The sequence below is a fragment of the Garra rufa genome, chromosome 2, assembly GCF_049309525.1.
Source record: "Garra rufa chromosome 2, GarRuf1.0, whole genome shotgun sequence".
In the NCBI taxonomy this organism is placed as follows: Eukaryota; Metazoa; Chordata; class Actinopteri; order Cypriniformes; family Cyprinidae; genus Garra; species Garra rufa.
In genome coordinates this window covers 68,056,197-68,077,239 of record NC_133362.1, presented here as the reverse complement: position 1 = coordinate 68,077,239, position 21,043 = coordinate 68,056,197, and the positions used below count along the sequence as shown (strand labels likewise).

At 36.6% G+C, this 21,043-nt stretch overlaps 1 protein-coding gene and 1 pseudogene across 1 annotated transcript in view; one reads left to right on the top strand and one right to left on the bottom strand.

The window, feature by feature from the left end:
* Positions 1-21,043, top strand: part of LOC141326062 (uncharacterized) — a 629,392-nt gene that overhangs the window by 255,779 nt on the left and 352,570 nt on the right. The window contains 1 exon segment of the mRNA XM_073834763.1: positions 4,593-4,650. Within this exon segment, the coding sequence (XP_073690864.1) occupies positions 4,593-4,650 (58 nt within the window).
* Positions 6,425-9,430, bottom strand: LOC141325768 (serine/threonine-protein kinase pim-2-like; annotated as a pseudogene).

The following is a 21,043-nucleotide window of genomic DNA, read 5'->3' as shown; positions in this document are numbered from 1 at the left end:
CAATATGAAGTTATTGTGCCGGGCTGGGATTATCCGGTATTCTGTAGTAAACCGTATACAGTCCAGTTCTAGCTTGTAACAAACCATTAACCATGACTTTTTCCACAATAAACTCCTAATGTGCTGCTTATTAATAGTAAGGTAATTGTTATGTAGGTATTTGGTAGGATTATGGGTGTAGAATATGGTCATACAGAATAAATGCTTACAAAGAAACAGCCAATATGTTAATAATAGGCCTAATGATAAGCAACTAGTTAATAATTAGAATTGGTCCCTATACTAAATTGTTACCTCTTTGTTTTGTTGTCCATTAAATTTTGCTGTATTTGAACTATGGTGTAACCTGTGCACTTAGACAAACTAATTAGACCCCAATCTACCAAACTGCTCCATATAACAAAGCACTGGGGGATTACCTTCATCTCATAGCCAATCAAATTAGGTTTTCAGACTGTCTATGTACCCTTATCTGATTGGTTAATTTAACACGCTGCGCGCCAGAAGACATCTTTATCTTTATTTGGCTCAGCATCGTCCTCGCCGCTGCAATGGTACTCTTAATACACATATATAATTATATACATTTATAAGTGGACTCCCATCTGCGCATACAGAATTTCAAGTTAGTGTTAAAAAAGAAAAAATGTAATACATTGATTGGTTTGCAGTTTTCATTTCAATACTAAATATATCATAAAACCTGCTTAAACCATTGAGCTAATGCTAAACTAAATACTTAACATTTTATACACAATCTTTAAGAATAAAAAACTCAGTGTGTATTCATTTTCAGCCCCATTTCTGATATTCTCCGGCGTATGGTCCTTGTGTTCACTCCCAGCAATTTTGCAACAAAGGGTACTAGAGACATGGCTATCAGTTCCTCAATACGAACCTCTGATATTACAATTCTGGGCCACTCAAGGTTGCCAGATTCAAAGTCCAGAGTGTCGTGTGAACACTGCTGATTTTGGTTGCTCTCACCAATCACTTGTCAATCTCTTAGAGTCCATCCAAAGCAGCACGTGGAAAAAAAAAATCCTCCTGGCTTGAGAGTGCACTTAAAAAAATCTCCTAGGATGGGGCAAACTCCAAAAAAATCAAAATCAACTGGTGGTTGATTAAGCAAATGAGGCAGCCGTGCATGAAGCTGACCCAATATACACAACACAAGATGATGAAAGAGAACTTTGAGTTATGAAATTAGTCAAATAAATGAATAAATGAAATATTGCATTCAAAAACAAGTGCCATGTGAGGACAAAAAGGACATCTTTGAAAAGAGGTTTCCTACCCTCTTGAGTTCCTCCAATATAACCATGTTTGATGACTTAGAGAGTGGGGTTGATCTGGAAGTAGTAAACAATCTATGCTCAAATCCTTTTCAGAAGTGAGTTTATCATAATCATTCACATGCTTTACACTTTCAGTCAATCCTTCAATTTGTCTCACATGTGAAGACTAGTTTTCAGTCAACACACTTAGCTGACATTTAGTTCTAACAAGCTAAAACAGTGTAATTATTCTCAACTCAAACTTAAAATCATTACATAATCATTCATGTATATTTGTATCAGTAATGCATAAAAGTAAGTAGGGTTTTGAAATAAAGTTTGTGAGAGACAGAAAAGTTGCAACTACCCATCGACCATTTTGGTGATTTTGATAGAAAAAAGCAATTGTTTTTTTGGTTGGTCAGACCACAAGGTGGTACTGTAGCCTTTGCTAACAAAGAAAGGTCTAATAAATAAATGTCAACATAATGCATAAACAAATACAAAGTTGTAAATGTTAAATAAACTTGGAAAGAAACACTTGTGGACAAAGATGTAGTCATAAATACATGAATGAATAAATGAAAGAATTAATTAATACATAAGTAAATAAAACTATAAATATTACAATTTGTAAATATTTGTAAAGTTTCTTTATATACATTTCAATATGTATTTCACCAAAAATAAAACTCTGAATACTACTGTCATGATTTATTATTTGCATGTGTTTCCTTTTGTAAATACCTATGCACTTTTTGGATTGTAGAAACAGAAGCGCGTCAACGAGACTTTTATTTTGATCTGGTGTATGACGCCATAAGTCTGAGCCGTGCTCCTGCATCAATAGGCTCGTTTGAGATGCGCCTAGCCTCGCCTGAAATGTAGGCGAGAGTAGGCGGCTGCAGTGAGGGGAGGAGTGAAATAAGCTCAGTCAAGATGGACAGTTCTGAGCTTTGGAAGCGGAACAGATACCTACGAGATCAAAGGCGGATATCGCGTTATTCACACTCACCTGCTGTGTTGCTGATAAACATGATATAATTTAAGTTCTATTGCTTTTATATGAAAATAAATACGATGAACAAAACACTCAAAGTGCCTGCTTTTTAATTCCATACGAAAGGCGTATTTATCATCCATTTTTACTTTAGTACAAACGTGTATTTTATATTTTTATAGTAATATGACAACAATCACAAATCACACACAGAGATTGCACTGTCGTAGTGTTTGGGAATATTCATGCAGAATTTAAACACATAACCAAATGATATTAGATTAAAAAATAAAACATTTTAGAAAAGAACGCAACATCACAGTTGTTTGAACCAATGAGCTTTAAGATGTGTCGTCAGCCAGTCGTTTCCCATCGTGCTTTTGGTCAGCGCAGTCGGTGAAAAGCTACTGCGCCCGACTGCTCAATCCGACACAGCCGCCTCGCCATCGCGAGAGTTTTTTGGCACACGTCAGCACGATGTCAGAGCAAGTCGGACGTAACTCGGACACTTTTCTAACCGGCATGCATCTTGCGTTGATCACCGGTGATCGATTCTGCGCAGATTTTGCTCATCTCAAACGAGCCTAGTGTTTCAGCTGAAGAAAGGTTTGTTGTCTTTACCGTTTAAACTTTAAAGTGTTTAAATTCATACCGAGCGTTCAGTCTATTTTATATGGCTTACAAGTGATGTAAATGTAATAATTATTAAATGCAACATGGTAATAGTTTATCTAATGATGAACGTTATTTTGAGTGAGTAAAGCACTTCCACACAGCGTCTGATTTCTCTCTGTTAGTGATTCAGATCAGAAACACGAATTACAAACTCTGAGTCAATTGAGTCAGTTGATTCACAAAATGATTCACTATTTCGAATCTCCGCTCGCTGAGAGACCTGCTGCTCAAAACAGTGTCAATACGAGAACCAACTCAAATATGAGTAATGACAACTTTTACAAACAACTGCAAATGTTTTGTTGTTGTTTTTGTAATGACAACCTTAAAATACAACAGCATTTTGAACGATTAACGTAATATACTATAATAATTAATGTAATATACTAAATGTAATATACCAATCATTAAATACCTGACTGAATAGTAAGTTAAAGTTTTGGGTGTTTGTCTAATCAGATCATTTAGGTCCATTAACTATTACTCTGACTCCCTTACCAGTGCACTGACTACTGAACTAGAGCTGATTGAGATTTTTTTTTTCTGATAATTATTGTCATCTTAAACAGGAAAAAGTTTCCAAACACAGAAAAAAACTCCTGCTGAATCAACAGAGATCCATGTGACACACTATTATAAAGATGGTGTTTATTAAAGAGGAGAGTGAAGACATGAAGATTGAATTAACATACAAAGTCAAACATGAAGATACTGAGGAACAAACAGGTTGGTTTTCATTCTCAAAGATGAACTATCCTATGAACTGTCCTCTACATCTTCTCAATTCATTTGCCTTTAGCAGGTGTTTTTCATTTTTTTAATTCTCTAAAAGGCTATTTTTTACTATCATAGTGCTTTGATTTAAAAACAGAATTTAAAGAACTGTGTCTTATTTAACATGAATGTTAATGTTCACTGCTAGGATTGAGTAACATTTTTCGTATGAAATACAGTCAGGGGTTAAATTGGGATTTGTTATGTGTGGGGGCTCTATGGTGGCAGGCTATTTATTTATATATATATATATATATATATATATATATATATATATATAAAATATGATTTATTCTGAAGCAATATTTCATAAGCTGTGACATAAATCTGCATATTTTTATGTTTAATTCAAGGGAATTTTTTTACATTTATATTTCCCCCTAACTTCATTAATACTTCAAATGTAAGAATTTTAAATGAAACATGATCTATAAATTCTATTATATAATATGAAACTTGACCTGACACTAAAAGTGGAGAGTGAAGTACTGAATGAAATGGAGTATGAAGATTACGATTTCATAAATGTAGAAAAATCTTTTAGTTGTTCACAGATTAAAAAGACTTCAACCTGCCAACAGTGTGGAAATAGTTTCAACCGGAAAGGAGGCCTTAATTTCCACATGACAATTCACACTAGAAAGAGCCTTTTCACCTGCCAACAGTGTGGAGTAAGTTTCACTGAAAAAGGAAGCTTTACCAGACACATGAGAATTCACAATGGAGATCAGTCTTACCAAGTGATTAGTGTGGAAAGAGTTTTGATCAACATGAAAACCTTGAAGTCCATAAGAGAGCTCATACAGTGAAACCCTACACATGCTCTGAGTGTGGAAAGAGTTTCTGTCAAAAACGACATTTTGAAGACCACATGAGAATTCACTCTGGAGAGCAGCCCTACACATGTCCTCAGTGCGGAAAGAGGTTTAATTATAAACAACACTTTGACGAACACATAAGAATTCACACAGGAGAGAAGCCTTTCACCTGCCAGAAATGTGGAAGAAGTTTCAACCGAAAAAGAAACCTTAACAGCCACACGAGAGTTCACTCTGGAGAGAAGTCTTTTGTATGTGGTCACTGTGGAAAAAGTTGCACTTCAATACCACATGAGGTTTCACACATGAGAGAACTGTGTTTTTAAGTTATCAGTGTACTATCAGTACTTACACATAACTAGAGAGTGTTTTGTTTTCTCACCTGAGCTCTTTCTTCCTGTCAGTTTGTCTGTCATGTTTGTTTTAAGCCCAAGTCATGCCATCTCTGTTGCTGTAGGTACATCTGTTTTCATAATGGACTCTTCAATGGAAAGCAACATGAGTCATTTTTCATCAGTAAAGTTCTGTAAAGTACCACCGACACCAGATCAACTCATTCTCGGTGTAGGGAGCATTGTGATGCTGCACCAGAGCTATATGACAGAAGGACTGAATTACCTCTGCTCTTCAATTTATATCAGGACTGAAGCTGGTAAAGCTGTTTTTGAATTAGTTTATTCATTATCTGCTGACATCTTGATAGATTTAATAGTCTTTTATTTGTAGTCTATTTCAGTGTTACTCAACATTAAGTAGGGCAGCTTAGATAAAATGTTCACTTTATCAAGCCATTCTAAGAAGGATGGGGCTTGGTTTCAACCAGAGTCCGAGACAAAGGCAGTTTTATCATTTCTAGATAAACTGAGCAGCATGTCAAAACACACCACAAGCACTCATGGTCGTTAATTTTAATGATCTATCGTCGATACATCCTGTATTATTTTTATCTATCAAGAAAGGTCCATGAGCTGGGACTTGAAATTGGGACACCCAGAGCGCAATGGTGCTACATGTTGGTGCACTGCCCACAAGGCTATTGGCACCGACATGAGAGCCTTTTGATTATCATGTACATTGTTGGTTTGTTTTTAGTAGATACTTATTTTAAACAAAATATAAAAATGGTTTAAGGGGAAAAACTCTGAACCCACATACAGTATATTTTATGTCACATAAAACATATGATCTTACCTCTCAATATTCATATCTTATTGTGGTGCACTGATTAAATTTGTGTACTGCTTGGTGCAAATCAATATATTAATGTCATTAAACTCAATCCAATGTATATGATTTACAACTGAATTGCTCTGCAGTGCATTAAGAAAAAACACTGCCTGTATCCAAGCTGTTCCTGCAAGTTTAACAACAAAATAAATGTTTTCCCTGATTATTTTACCAACTTGGCTTAGCTTAGTGCATTTTAACAACTTGGCTTATCTTAGTGCAGCATTACGGTAAAACTAGAACAAGTGTACCAAACATGAACAATATCTTCCACCTAACAGCTTAACTTGAACATAAAAACTAAACAAAATATATTGTCGCTACCTGTATTTTTCGGGAGTTGTATTACCACTGTATTTGGCATTTATTTTGAGTAATATTTTATTATAGTTTTGTTATGATATAAGCAATTTTAAGTAAGCCATTGTTTTTTTTTTATATAAAAAGTATAAAACTGCTTTAAAAATATACAATATAATTCTATATCATATTTAAATACTGCCGATCAGTAATATTGCCAGTTATGTATAAAACCTCACAAATGTTTACAATATTTAAACATCCCTAAATACAGGATTTTGTCAGTAATAAGACCTAAGCCGATGCAAAGGCCACTCACGTCAGCTTTCAGACACAACTATGACAGTATAAACCTACGCATTCAGTTTAACTGGCAGGCGATTAGGAAAACCCAATACAAACCAGTCATGGTAAAGCATGTGCTCCAGGGGAATCCTGCACTCTGGACGACGCTGCAGACAAGCCCACAAAAAATTATGCATTCTGTAGGGGGAAAAAGGAGAGAAATTAGATTACTACCTTAACCAACATTCTATCTTTAACTTTTTACACAACTTAATTCATGCTATATAATTACTCAAATAATATAAATCTCGCCTTTCGACACAGCAAATACAGACTGGTTGTTGCCCAAGCAGTATAAGTCTTTGTCTGTTGGAAAACGCCCATGCAGCATTGTGAACAGGAGCACCCCAAGTGAATACACTGTTGCAGGCTATGCATGGTATCTGCCTCTGTCAAAAAGTCTGGAGCGAGGTACGGTTTGGTGCCTGGGGGAAAGAAATTATGTTAGACATTTACAACACCACGCATGTTACAGGATACACCCATATACAGGATGTGCCTGAGTGAGCTAATCAATTTGATAGCAAAGCGATGCATGATATTTACCACAGAGGACAGTGTAGCCTGAATCCCTGAGGGCTCCACATCCGAAGTCAATTAATTTGATTTTCAATGTTGTCGGGTTCATGAGCACGTTTTGCAGCTTGATGTCACGATGGAAAACACCGCGATAACAACAAAAGTTTGCTGTGTAAATGGCTTGCCACATTATGTACTGTGTGATCTGCTCGTTGATCGCACCTCCGCTGCATTGGAGAAATGTTTGCAAATCCATGCTTGGCACGGGACGCTCTATGACCATGAGGTAATAGTCTGGGTTATCCTGCCAGTCCAACAATTCAATGATATGAGGACAGTTGGGTTCCCTATTGACGATAACTGCCAACGCAATCTCTAAGGGAAGAGGTTTCGGATTAAAAGCCTAGAAAATAAAAATATGAAAATTAGATTGGGGTCTTTTGCCACACTGTTGTATATGATTTACATCAATATTAGATGTTATTATGTTATATCATAAGAGGGTAAACAGTGAATGAGAAAAAAAATGCAGAGAGTAAAGCATACTTAAAGAGATGATATATGTTGTATCTTTTCTCTTTGAAACATATTTCACCGCCACCTGATTAATAAAACAAAGAATAAACAATTAGCAATGGACAGAGGTGATTTCATTAAAATCATGAATCTGAAAAGAAGTAAATCAACAAGCAGTAACGTAAAACCTAGTAAAGCGTGTTTGTTCATTCTGACTGTTTTAAAAGTTTTACATTTCTAACTAGTGAACATAAGATACATTAAAATGGCTTACAGTAAGTTAAAAAAAAACCCATACCTTTAGACCATCCTTGATGCGAATCCCTTTTCGCACGGAACCAGCTCCTTCACCCAGCCTGCCACCAAATTTGTACCGGGAACAAATTGATCTGTTAAAAGAATATCAATGTGACAATGACATTTCATTTTTATTCATTTGAGACACTGGAAGATTATTTAAATAAACTTCAACAAAGCTAAAGGGTGATTCAAAGTATTTAAAAAACTTACATAATACAGCTGTATTGGTTTTCAACAGTAACGCCTGTTTCACACTGCACGCGTAAGCAGGGCGTAAGCAGGGCGTGCGCAGCACGTAGGCAGAGCAGAAGCGGCGCGCATCCATTTTCCTTTCACACTGGAAGCGTTTGTCGCGCGCAGCTGAACTGCAGCTTGTGTACTTCCAATATAGACAAGTATTGTTCATTCAGTCACGCATTTCAGGTGTTCTCCAAGAACTGTCTGTCATGTGCTTTGATTTGTGATATGTCGTAGATTTAAGTAGCAAATTAGAAACGCTAAAATATTGAATATATTTTTAGACAAAGATCGTCTTAATGATTACCAGTTAGGTTTATGATAATTATAGCAACAGTTTTTCAATAATAAAAAGAATATGTAAAATTATGGTATGTTGGTATTTGTTTTACATTTGTTGCCATGCATGGTTAGATTCATATGATATTTTCATATTTTTTTATGGTGGTTGTCCAACTTTAAGATAATCACCACGTTTATAATTAAACCATTATATTTAAAAACATGTTAAAACATATCATATAAAAATATAATTTGTTGGTTTTACCACTGTAAATCTATATTAAATAATTATAGGATCTCCTTCAGTACTTTCAGAATCTTCTCTTTTAAAAATGATTTTATTTCTGTATTTTTAAATGTTTTACATTAACATTTAATGGCAGTAGTATGTTTATTTACTCTTGTATATATCAAAACAAGCAGAAAATAGTACAAACTTTGCTTACGTGATTGTTTTGAACAAGTAGGCTAATTTATAGACATTATTTACAAACAAATGCATTATTTTTTGCTGGTGAGCCTTTTAAACCGTGATTGTGATACATGTGATACATGATTTTATGGTGAAATTGTTATTTTTCGTGCGAATCAGGTCAGATTTGATCAAGATCGATGCACTGTGGCTTTAATCCAGCGTAAGCGTCGCAGCAAAAATAGACTCGGCGCCAAAACGATCGCGGCACTGACGCTTCTGCTCTGCTCCTGCTACGCGCTGCCGCGCCGTCCCTGCGTGCGGTGTGAATGCTCTAATCTGTTAACGTGGGCGCCGAAAAAAATATGCGCTGCTTACGCCCTGCTTACGCGTGCAGTGTGAAACCGGCGTAAACTTACCTTTGTCCTGCTCAAAGACAGCATCTTCTTGAGTACGCATTGCAGAATGCCCCAATCTACTTTGGGATGACCTGCCCAGTCTTCTTTGTGACGCCCTTTGTGAAAAATCCATTGTTCTTTTTTGGGACGCACTGCAGAGGCAATGTCCCTCTCGGCTTTGGGACCCACCGCAGAGGCAATGTCCCTCTCAGCTTTGGGATGCACAGCAGATGAGTGTCCCTTTCGGCTTTGGGACGCAGAACAGATGCAAGGTCCATCTCGACTTTGGGCCGCACCGCAGAGGCAACGTCCCTTTCGGCTTTGGGACGCAGAACAGAGGCAATGTCCATCTCGACTTTGGGACGCACCGCAGAGGCAAAGTCCCTTTTGGCTTTGGGACGCAGAACAGAGGCAATGTCCCTCTCGACTTTGGGACGCAGAACAGAGGCAATGTCCCTCTCGACTTTGGGACGCAGAACAGAGGCAATGTCCCTCTCGACTTTGGGACACACCGCAGACTAAACGTCCCTTTCGGCTTTGGGACGCACTACAGAGGCAATATCCCTCTCGACTTTGGGAAGCACCACAGAGGCAACTTCCCTCTCAGCTTTGGGACGCACTGCACAGCCAATGTCCCTCTCTGCTTTGGGTCTCACAGCAGAGTTAGGCTCAATCCCAATTCTACCCCTTACCCCTACACTTAGCCCTACTCCTCCGTTTGGCGCGTTCACGTGAAGGGGTAGGGGTGTCTCATTTCTCTTTTGGTTGGAGGGGTAGGGGTAAGGGGAAGGGCCAGATAGCCCTCCAAACGAAGATTTTTCAGGACCTCACTTCAAACGAAGGGCTAAGAGAAATTTCCAACATGGCTGCTCACTCGAGCAAGCAGACTCGTAAATATAAGTAATTTTTGCCTTTAATAAGGATTTTCATGACAATGTTTCATTATATGTATATTACCTTCAATCTTGTGTTTGTGTTTATGGTGTTGTTTTGTAAATAAACGTTTGCCAAAAAATCGCTAAAGTTTGCTAACAGATAGCACTGATTGCACGATATTACAAAATATATTTTTATGTCATATACACTTGACTGCATGTTAGAAACATGAAAGACCAGTGGCACGGCAATTTGCAACGGTGGTGTAGTGGAGGGTGTACGCAGGTATACGGTGTATACACACTTCCACTTTTTAAATCCCCTCTGATGCGCATTATTCAGTAGTGTCCTGCATTCGCCAAAATCATGGCAGTCCACCACATCCAGTCATGTGAATAAATGTAAATATTCGCTAAAAACACCCAATAAAGGCAGTGATGATGCAGTCAGGACCGTGGAGCCGGCTTGCTTTGAAATGTATTTGATGATTGCGCCTAATGCACCTGCGCCCGCTCACCGCACCAGTAATTTAAATCAGTACATAATAATAAAAACGATACCTTACAAATAAAAAGAAGCTGATTTTTTACGATCAGAAATTTCTTAAACAAGTGAACCCCTGTAAACATTTTAGTCCAAGGATCCAGAAAACGAACGCGTTCAAGTTGAAAACGAAATTCACAAATGAAGCATATATACTTCTCCAGGCACCACTACACTGATTAGCAATTTGCCGCGCACGTGATAATGCGTTGTTTGTTTTGCTTACGGCCACATGTGAATGAACGGTGTGTACACCGTACATTTGTACTTTTTGCAACATGACAACATTTTGACATCTTGGAATGAGTGATAAACATCTGCGCATGTCCTCTGACGTAACATTAGGAACTAGCGACAACGTATGATGACGTATAACAGTGTTGTAGTGGTGTCCCATTTCTTAGGGGAAATATTTTAGCCCTTCCCCTTTACACTTTGTTTCAAGGGACAAGGGGAAGGGGCGAGGGGTAGGCGAAGGGGTAGAAAATAGAATTGGGATTGGGCCTTAATTTCCTGATATACTCTAAGACTCACTGCAGAGGTAATGCCCTCATCTGTAATGTGAACCACTGCACAGTCAATGGCATTGTGTGCTGTGGAGTTCAGTGAAGGCTGTCATCTGCAGACAAAGCATCGTCATTTGCAGGCAAACGCACTGGAGACTCAGTGGTTTCATCTGCAGGCAAACGCATTAGAGACTCAGCATCGTAATTTGTAGGCAAACACAATGGAGACTCAGTGGTGTCATCTGCAACTAAATGCACTGAAGGCTCAGCAGGGTCATCTACAGACAAACACAACGAAGAGTCAGAGCTGCCATCTACGGATAAATGCACTGGTGTGACGAGGACTGCAGGTTGGAGGTCTTCTTGTTCAGGCTGATTATCAGCAACAGGGATGACTTCCCTAACATCTGAAATGCAAAAAACATATTCTAAAACTCATATTGAAGAGTTTCTTCATTTAGGGGCACTTTTAGGGGAGAGCAGCATAAATTGAGCCAGTTTTTACTTGTGCTGGGTTTAAAGTGAGCACATGATAATAATGGAAAAAAAAAGTGGTCTCTTGGCACAACTTGCACCCACTGAGGGGTAAATTGAGCCTAGGGAGAGGGTAAGTTGTGCCACATGAGTTAAACTGTGCTACTGATTATGCTGAAGTAAAACTAAACATTTTCACCTCATGCTATATCAAAAGAAGAGAAATTCAATAAAAAAATACTACTTAAGATCCATTTCCCCATGACCCTAATAACGTCATGTAGGTTTGGATAATAGATTGGATGGATGACTTATTTAAAGTCTTATTTAAAGATACGGTTCATAGCTCTGAAGGCGTTTTATGAATTATTTTGAAAAAATCAGCACAAAAAGCTGAAATTTAACTATTTAAAAAAAAAATCGGACTGCAACTGATCTTACAGAAATGGGCTAATAGTACTCAACATCCCACTTATAATTGTTGCAGGGAAAAACAATTTTATAAAAACGTCAATGGCCAAGTTTTATAAAGAAGGCCTTTTTAAAATCTACAAAAAAAGTGAAGTTCAAAACAAAGAACATAATCAGATTCATGTGTGGTGTAAGCTTTGAAATCATAAGTAGGCTCAAATGACCCTACTCCTACAATTTTAACAAAATTGTATCATCCAGTACTTTAGAGCTAACATCGTGCTAACATTATACCCTCATATTACTTTTAATAAAGGGTAAAGGGTGAGTAAAATGTTTAAATCTTCAAATTTTGTTTAAGGTTGTCTAGAAACACTCTTCCCTACTTGGTATCTTGGCATAAAATTTAACTTTTCTACTCTTCAATGAAAAATTGATTTATTTTAGATCTTAAAATTCTCAAATATTGACTGGTTTGGCAATGACACATAAGAAAGCTATCCTTATATCAAAATCTGAGGGGGCAACATTTTTCTGCACAATTTTTTTTTTATCTTAGCCAGATATTGTCCTAACAAATCATACATCAATGGAAAGCTTATTTCAAATAAAACAAAAATACTTGTTTTGTGGTCCATGGTCACATATATACAAAACTGCTTAAGAACAATTAAGAACACGTTCCCTATTGGTTAGCCAGGAAAGTTTTCTTTACGTAAATAGAACGTTCCCAGAATGTTCCCATTAGAATAATAAATAAAGTAAAGTAAAGTAAAGTAAAATAATAATAAAGTAAATAGAACGTTCCCTTTAGGTTAGGGGAACGTTCCGGGAACCTACTGGGAACATTCCCAGAACTTTGTGGGAACGTTCCCAGTAGGTTTCTAGAACGTTCCCCTAACCTAAAGGGAACGTTCTATTTACTTTATTATTTATTAACCAACAGAGAACGTTCTTGGAAATGTTCCCAGAACATTCTCCTAACCTCTACATCATGATGCCATTACATAAATAATCAGCCAACAAACCACTTTTACTATGTTGTTTATTGATCTTATAAACCATGAATGTAATATTATTAAAAGTAAATATAATTTGCATTTAAAGAAACAATCTCCGAAACAGGACACAAACAAATGTACATATTTGTAAATATTTACATATATTTATATTATATTATATTATAACTTAAAACAAAATTGATGTCAATAAATATGTATAAAACTGTGGAAACTTTTCCTCTGTAAGGAAACTTCACCATCATCTGCAAACCAAAAGTAGTGCTAAAGTCCAACTAAAGATATAGCAGAGATCATACAGTCTTTATTTATAGTGGTATTAAAACACATTAGGCATAATATTAAGAAATGTTCATTGTGCAATAACAAAATTCTCAAAATGAAGATATTATAATATATATAATTATATATATTATTATATAATTATAATTTTATATAAGTAAGTGATATGTCAATAAATATGTTAATGGATTTGAATTTGAGTTTGATTTTTTTTTTTTTTTATGGGGCTAAGCCATAAAAAAATTTTGCTCCACATATTGTTTTATATCTACTACAAGTTGATCCCTGATTCCCCTATTATTCAAGATGCCAGAGTTTAGTCTGCAGAGTGTGTTTTTTGGTTTATTCTCTAAATATAAATAAAGTTATATTAATGCATGATCAGATATATTAATTAATCCTATGTCGCAATTTTTAATTCTAAATTTGTCTTTTCCAAATGTAAGTAATCAATTCTTGAATAGGATGTATGCGGTTATTAATCTTATGTATAGTCTCTTTGTCCTGGATGGAAGTCTCTCCATACATCTATCAGACCTATTTCTTTTAACATTGTATTTATTTGTTTTTTTAATGGACTCGCTAGTTGTGTGTAAGGGTTCGAAGAATCTAATTTAGGGTCTAACAAAACATTAAAATCCCCCCCGCAAATAAAGATGCCTTGCAATTCAGATGCTATTAGATCTATCAAAGTCTTAAAAAAGGAGCATTTACTGCCTGGAGGGGCATAGACATACAGTCAGAACACTGTCACATTAAACTGATTTGGCAGTTTCACGCACTAGTCTCGCGATAGGTTGCATGAAAAACATGCATGCTATTAAAATAATTTTAGATTTTAAAAAATTCATTCAATGCACTGTGTACTAATTTGTTTACTCTTGATTGCAGCTTACTTTTAATTATAAATAAATAAGTTTCGATGACGGTCTTATTAGGTATCCTCCACTCTATTCTGTGCTGTGCAGACCGAAAGTCACAGTTGTTATGTTTAGGTGCAGAAAGTTTTAATGTCAACCATATATTAAAATGCAAAAAGAAAAACAGAAATATGTTAAAAATAGCTCATAAAGTATGAGTTTGAGCTCATAAAGCAGTGCTAAAGGTCACATATTGTACACCTTTCTAGAGGTTTAATTCTACATGTTGATGTCCTTATGTACATACATGTTTATTTATTAAAAAAAATATATAAATTGGTGTAGTGTAAATATATAGTGTAAATTGGTGCTGCTGCCATTCTGGGGATTCTTATCCTTTCCGCAAATTCCCTCTCAGACATGGAATGTGGGACAATCAGTAGATTTTGTGTTGTCCCAGCTATACAGGAGGGGAAAAGACATGAGATCATGAGAAAGAACAGTTTGCTTAAAAGCACAGAAACTTCCTATCTGAACATGGTCTAATAACTGACTTGAATCAAGTCTCTTTGTTGTTAAAAGGGCTGTGTGCTCCTCTAAGACTCCTGTTAATGTAAACTGAATTATCTGACAGAATATGTGAAGTAATTAGATGTAAAATGTATGAAAATATGTATGTAACTAGGTCATAATAGTGGACAAACTATCCGAGGGCAATGTTTATGCAGAGGTTAGCAGTTGAAATCCTAACAACACCACAACTGAGCACAATACTCAGCAGTGCCCATTATGCCTAGTGCATAAACCAATCTCAGAATCAGTAAAAACCCACAATATCTGAATCAGAGTTAAAATATAATTTTGTTAGCTGCATAATGTGGTGCCTTTCAAACATAAATACTCATTGTTGCAGTACTGAGTTGCGGGAAAAAAAGTTGAATGTTATATAACTGAATAATAGCAACACAAAAGCAACCTTAACACTGCAAACTCAGGTGCAAATAATTATGAAGAAGGTTATTAAAGTAGCTAATTGCTTTACAATGTAGCAAAATTTAGAACAGACTCATTGAACATCTGTTTGTCTCAATGCAGCAACAAGACATAGTATTTGCCTCACATTGGCTACTGATTTTTATTTATTTTTTACTGATACTGTATAACTTAGTAGAGATGTATCCCAGACAGTATCCCCAGACATGCCACGCTGGCCAGAGGAAAACCGGATCTGGGCTAACTCTGATGTTGTTGTTGTTGTTTGGGATGCGATTTTTGCACCCTTTAAGAGTCTTTTTCGCCTCTTTTTTTCTAATGGTTAAAAATCGCTTTAATGTTTAAATTGGCAAGACTTAAAAACTCACTCTGTGTTAGACTTTGCAAATAATCCGTGAATCACATGCATGAGCCAGAGAGTGTAGCCTTCTCCGGCGAACCTAAAATAGTCCTGCACCTGCAGATTGTCCATCTTGTGCAAGTCTGTTTTGTATTAAAGTATTGAACCTATCTGCCCGAGAGTTCAGCCTTCTCTGTCACTCCATTGGCACAATCAAATTGTCAAGGTCTCAATAATGATTTCAAACAACACAAATCCAAGTCTGCTGTTTGAAAATAGCACGGATCATACCGAACCAATTCAAACGGACCATGTGATGTCACTATGCTTTATCGCCGCCAACTACCAGAGGAAGATCAGTAAAGGATACAATATGCCCTGGATACGTTGTTCTGTTAGCTGTAACAAGTCATCAGGAAAAAAACAACAGCTATAACTTTATTCGATCTCGACACTGCTTGATGTGGGCCGGTATGCATTAAGGCTGCACGATTAATCACACGATGTTGTGAGGCGCGTTTAGTCAATGAAGCCGGTACTTTGATTAGTAGTAAATCTCCAGCACGTGCGTTCAGCGTTCAGCTGGAGCAGCCGTAAATCACTGACAAGCTACGCCAAATCGCGCTCAAAATTCGGCAAAATCGTGCTTTCGGCCGCATTCGATTTTGAGCGCGATTTGGCGTAGCTTGTCAGTGATTTACGGCTGCTCCAGCTGAACGCTGAACGCACGTGCTGGAGATTTACTACTAATCAAAGTAACGGCTTCATTGACTAAACGCATACTATGCATATAGTCTTTAGCATACCAGTGTCATGCAGGTGCTTTTCACAGCAAGGGCGTTTTTTTTCGGCACAATTCCCCCTCGTTAGCGTGATTCCTTACACCTGTCTAATTAGTGTGCCTTTATAATTCTTCAAGGTCTTAAGGCCTTCATCGAGCGACTACATTTACAATCATTTAAACTTTTTGTCCTAAACATACAAAGTCAAAGACAGTGTGGATAGTGGTAGTAAAAATGTTTATTTCAATTCATTTTTAAATCTCATTTAGATGTGCTGTGTCTGTTGTCATATCAGATACAAATATGACGACGAGCATAGGAGAAGTGACGTCTTTGGTCTCCATGAATCCCTTTAAGACAGTGGTTCCCAACCACGTTCCAGGAGGCCCCCCAACACTGCACATTTTACATGTCTCCTTTGTCTGACACACCCATTTCAGGTCATGGATATTATCCAGGGTTAAGGAAACATAGAAAACATGCAGGGTCGGGGCCTCCGGGAATGTGGTTGGGAACCACTGCTTTAAGCTACTCAGGTATTTTAGTAATTAAATATACCTCCTTTGCTTTTTCAAGCCAGTTGATAGGCACCACATCCACTCTGTTGTCCTCAGGGAATTTAATCACTGTGTATCTCTGAAAGAAAAAACATAATGAGGGGCTTAAGTGCAATTAAAGTGATCTGCACTTGAAACCCCTTTGGCTCCAAATCCTTGATAACTGAGATACTGCACACCATAACAAATACACAAGCATTTAGTTCAGTGTCTCCAGTTCCTTATAGCATGATACCTATATTCCACTCTCACCATTAACTTTAGCTGGCATTCTGCTATATACAGTCAAGTCCTAGCATTCTGTCTCCTTGACAGTTTACAGATATCGCTATGAATGTTGCATAAGGGAAAACTGGTGTCTTTACCTTCCGATATCGGCAGGCAAGGGTGAAAGCCAAGTTGTCAAACTTTCGTTGGTTCCAGCGCATGGCCATGGCCGTCAGCATGTCTATGCGTCCTGCAGAAATTTAAAATATGAATAGGAGAAGAAACTGAGTGTGCAAGTCAAGTCAAGTCACCTTTATTTATATAGCACTTTTAATAATACATATTGTGTCAAAGCAACTGCACAGTATTTAAACAGCACAATAGTGTGAAGGTAAAATTTGAAGTGGGTGGGTCTTCTTGTCCCACCCATATACAATGGGTACATGGTACCATATTTTCCATCTATGTGGGTTATGATGCTTACACACACACACACGTTACCGATGATACTCCTTTGCAAGATGCAAAAAGGAAGTTACACAAAACAACCTTGTACATACTTAGGCTATGTATCCAGATACATTTGAAAACGGAGTTTTCGTTTCAAAACGCTCTCCGTCCACACTAGCGTTTCCAAGCGTTTTCCGAAAGTTTCTCATCCACACTGAAACGTAGGAAAATATCAAATTCGCCTTACCGCGCATGCGTAAAGCCTCCAAAATTATACAGACATATTAAGTTTTCACGCAATTCTTCTGGTGGGATAATTTACGGAAATATCTCATCATCCACTGACGCGTCTATATCGCGCTCATTCATATTTTATCTGAAAAGCAGTTGTCGTCATGTTTTGCAGGACAGCAACTGTGAGTAAATTTTCTGTCATCATTTTAGGACTGTAATTTGTGGAGTATACAAGGTAAATCTCTTTAGCAGCAGTGTGACAGTGAATAGCACAATATGCGTCACATGACTAAATATGCGTCATCGTTTTCAAAAGCCTCCATTTTCACAGTCCACACTACAACGCGAAAACGGCGTTTTCAAATTTATCCACTTTGGAGAGCGTTTTCAAAAAGCTCCGTTTTCCTTGACAAAAACGCCGTCTCAGTGTGGACGGAAGGCCAAAACGGAGAGAAAAAGATGCGTTTCAAACGAAAACGTATTAGTGTGGACATGGCCTTAATTTCACACAATGAAATATTAAGACACCTACTATCAAGCCACGCAAAGTGGGCTTTCTGTCTGAGCCGGGTGTGTTCACAAGGGCTCTGAAGCAACTGCACGTGAGAGACAGAGTCATGTAGGCAGTGTCTCCCTCCAGTAGAACTACCTCAAGGAGTATCATCTCCAAAACTTCCATGGGTAACTGAAATGTATTTACAAAAGGAATAACCATTCAGTGGCTTGAATAGAGCATAGAGACACAAATCATAATCTGAAAACCAAGGCCACCATTGACTTTGTATTGCAGGAAGCTGTTTTCTTGTCATTTCCGACTTATACTGTAACAAAAACAAAGTCTAAAAGCTGCTATGTGACAAGGTGTACAGTAAACAAGCTAAAAAAACAGAACCAGTTAAGCTGTCAACCCCCAAAAAACAACAAACACCTTGTCACATAGCAGCTTTCAGATATTGTCCTATTTTTTTTTGTTATAAGTCAGAAATGACAAGGTGGCAGCTTCCCACAGTAGTTCACCCAAAAATGAAAAGTTGATGTTTATCAGGGCATCAAACATGTAGGAGACTTTTGTTTCTTCAGTAGAACACAAACAATGTTTTTTTTTAACTAAAACCGTTGCCGTGTGTCAGCCATATAAATTGAAGTTAAAGGGACCCACAGCTTTTGAGTGTCAAAAAACAGCAGTTTAAGTTAAAAATCTTCATTTGTGTTCTACTGAAGAAACAAAGTCACCTACATCTTGAAAGCCCTGGGGGTAAGCAGATAAACATCAAATTTTCATTTTTGGGTGAACCATCCCTTAAAGAAATGAAGACAACTTACATCCAAAAGGTGCCACTGAGTCCTGTTTGGCCTGAAAGAACATCATATAATACAAATAAGTCCATAAATACAGCAAAAGAATACAAAAATGTCTTCTAAAATCTCATACATGTACATTCTCTGTAATATTCTTCTTCTGTCTCTTTCTTTCCTGTCTTTCTTACTCAGATCTATAACAAAAGTAGCACAGGTAGGTAGAGGTCGACCGATATTGGTTTTTACCGATACCGATAGCTAGGTTGGACCACACTGGCCGATACCGATTAATTAACCGATAGTTTTTGAAAATAGATACTGAACGGCAACTAAAATACTGCTCTGCTAGTTTTAAAAAAGTAATTAACCATACTTTGTAAATTAATAAAAATATTAATTTTAATTATATATTGATCATTAAAGTTATTTCATAGTTCATTAATGTTAACAAAATAACACCCTAACAAGGAACAACACTTCTATTCTACAGCTTTCATCAATCTTAGTTGATGTTACAAATGGGCTCATTGTAAAGTGTTATTTCATATTAACAGTAGGGGTGGGAATCTTTACATTTTAACAATATGTAAAATTGCAGTTTCTATGCTTTTTGTTTATATTTGGAATCTCTGTATGTTAGTACTGCCTTATTAAAATTAAGATTCAATTTAATTACGATTTTCAACAACAACTAAATAGAACCATGCATCACATTCTCAGTTTTCAATATTACTGCACATGGCTACATTTTTATATACATTTTATATAATTTATTTTTGAGCAAAATTTACTTTATTTTTTTATTATATAAGCAGGCTACTTAAACCAATTACTTATTTAAAATAAGTGTTCTTTAAGTATCCAAAAGTTAACAGACAATAGTTAATTTTTCCTTTCGTTTGATTATTACTGATGAGATCATTGACAGTGGCTGCTTTAACAGGCTGCATTCAAACGAATTGAAATCTAAAACAGTTTATTTAATCACCAAATGGGCAAATGTTTACTTCAAGAATGATCAAAAAAGCGGCTAAGATTAGCTTAAACAACAGATCAAACGGAAAGTACGATCTATATTGTTGTAGCCATTTAAGAAAATGTGTTATCTGTTTTACATTTATGTTTAAATATTATTTGTTTGTGTTTTGTTTCAGTATAATCTGTTAATTACGAAAGAAGTGTGTGTAATTTGTAAATGTCATAAAGGACGTGGTATGAATTGGACGGCAATACACCGGGAGATTTGGAGAGGGTCAGACACAATTGTTGACCACTTCCACCTTTTTATTTTTGTTTTGTATAATTTTTATCTTAATTTTGAAGACATATTTTTGTTGATCAGTTATTAAAATCAAGTAAGAACAAGGAAAATTGCATTGTGAAATAAAGTGCATAACAAGATGCAAACCTACCATGCTTCCGCGGCCTGAAGAAAAGACTAAAACATAAATTATAGCTCTATATGAAGCATACAGACTTTATTAGAGCTACAGAAATACGAATTTATCACTTAAATGCACAATCTTCCAGCAGGGTCAAGCCTTTATAAACATTAACAACAATTTGGGACAGATATGTAATGTAAAACTGTGAATGGCGCAATAGTTCAGCCAATCAACTATCGGTGCCGATTAATCGGCAAAACCGATACATCGGTCGACCTCTACAGGTAGGTATGTGTAATAGTTATTTTAAATGTAATTAAAATGTTCATGAAAGAAAGAACAAACCTCAAGGGGAAATTTTCCAGGAGGAGGAGACACCACCATCTTCTGATGCAGGGCATGTCAGTCTGACATAAAAAGAAACAAAGAGTTACTTACTTTTTGCTTACTTTTTAAAAATATGGGGTGTTACCATTGCAGATTTCACTTAGCCTACCTCTGTAAAATCAAAGGCCCCTGATGTCACAAAGCACAGTGAATACTAAAATGGTAAACATTAACACATACATTTACTGGTAGTAAACAACACAACTTAAAAAAAAAAGAAAAAAAAACTTACCATCAGGACAAAGACACAACAGCTGTTGATGAGATGTTGCCGTGGAAGGCCCTGTTGAAGTTACCATGCAAGGTTAAACTACTTTGTAAAAGTCTAAGATTTTCCAATGTTTCTACAGTTATTCAA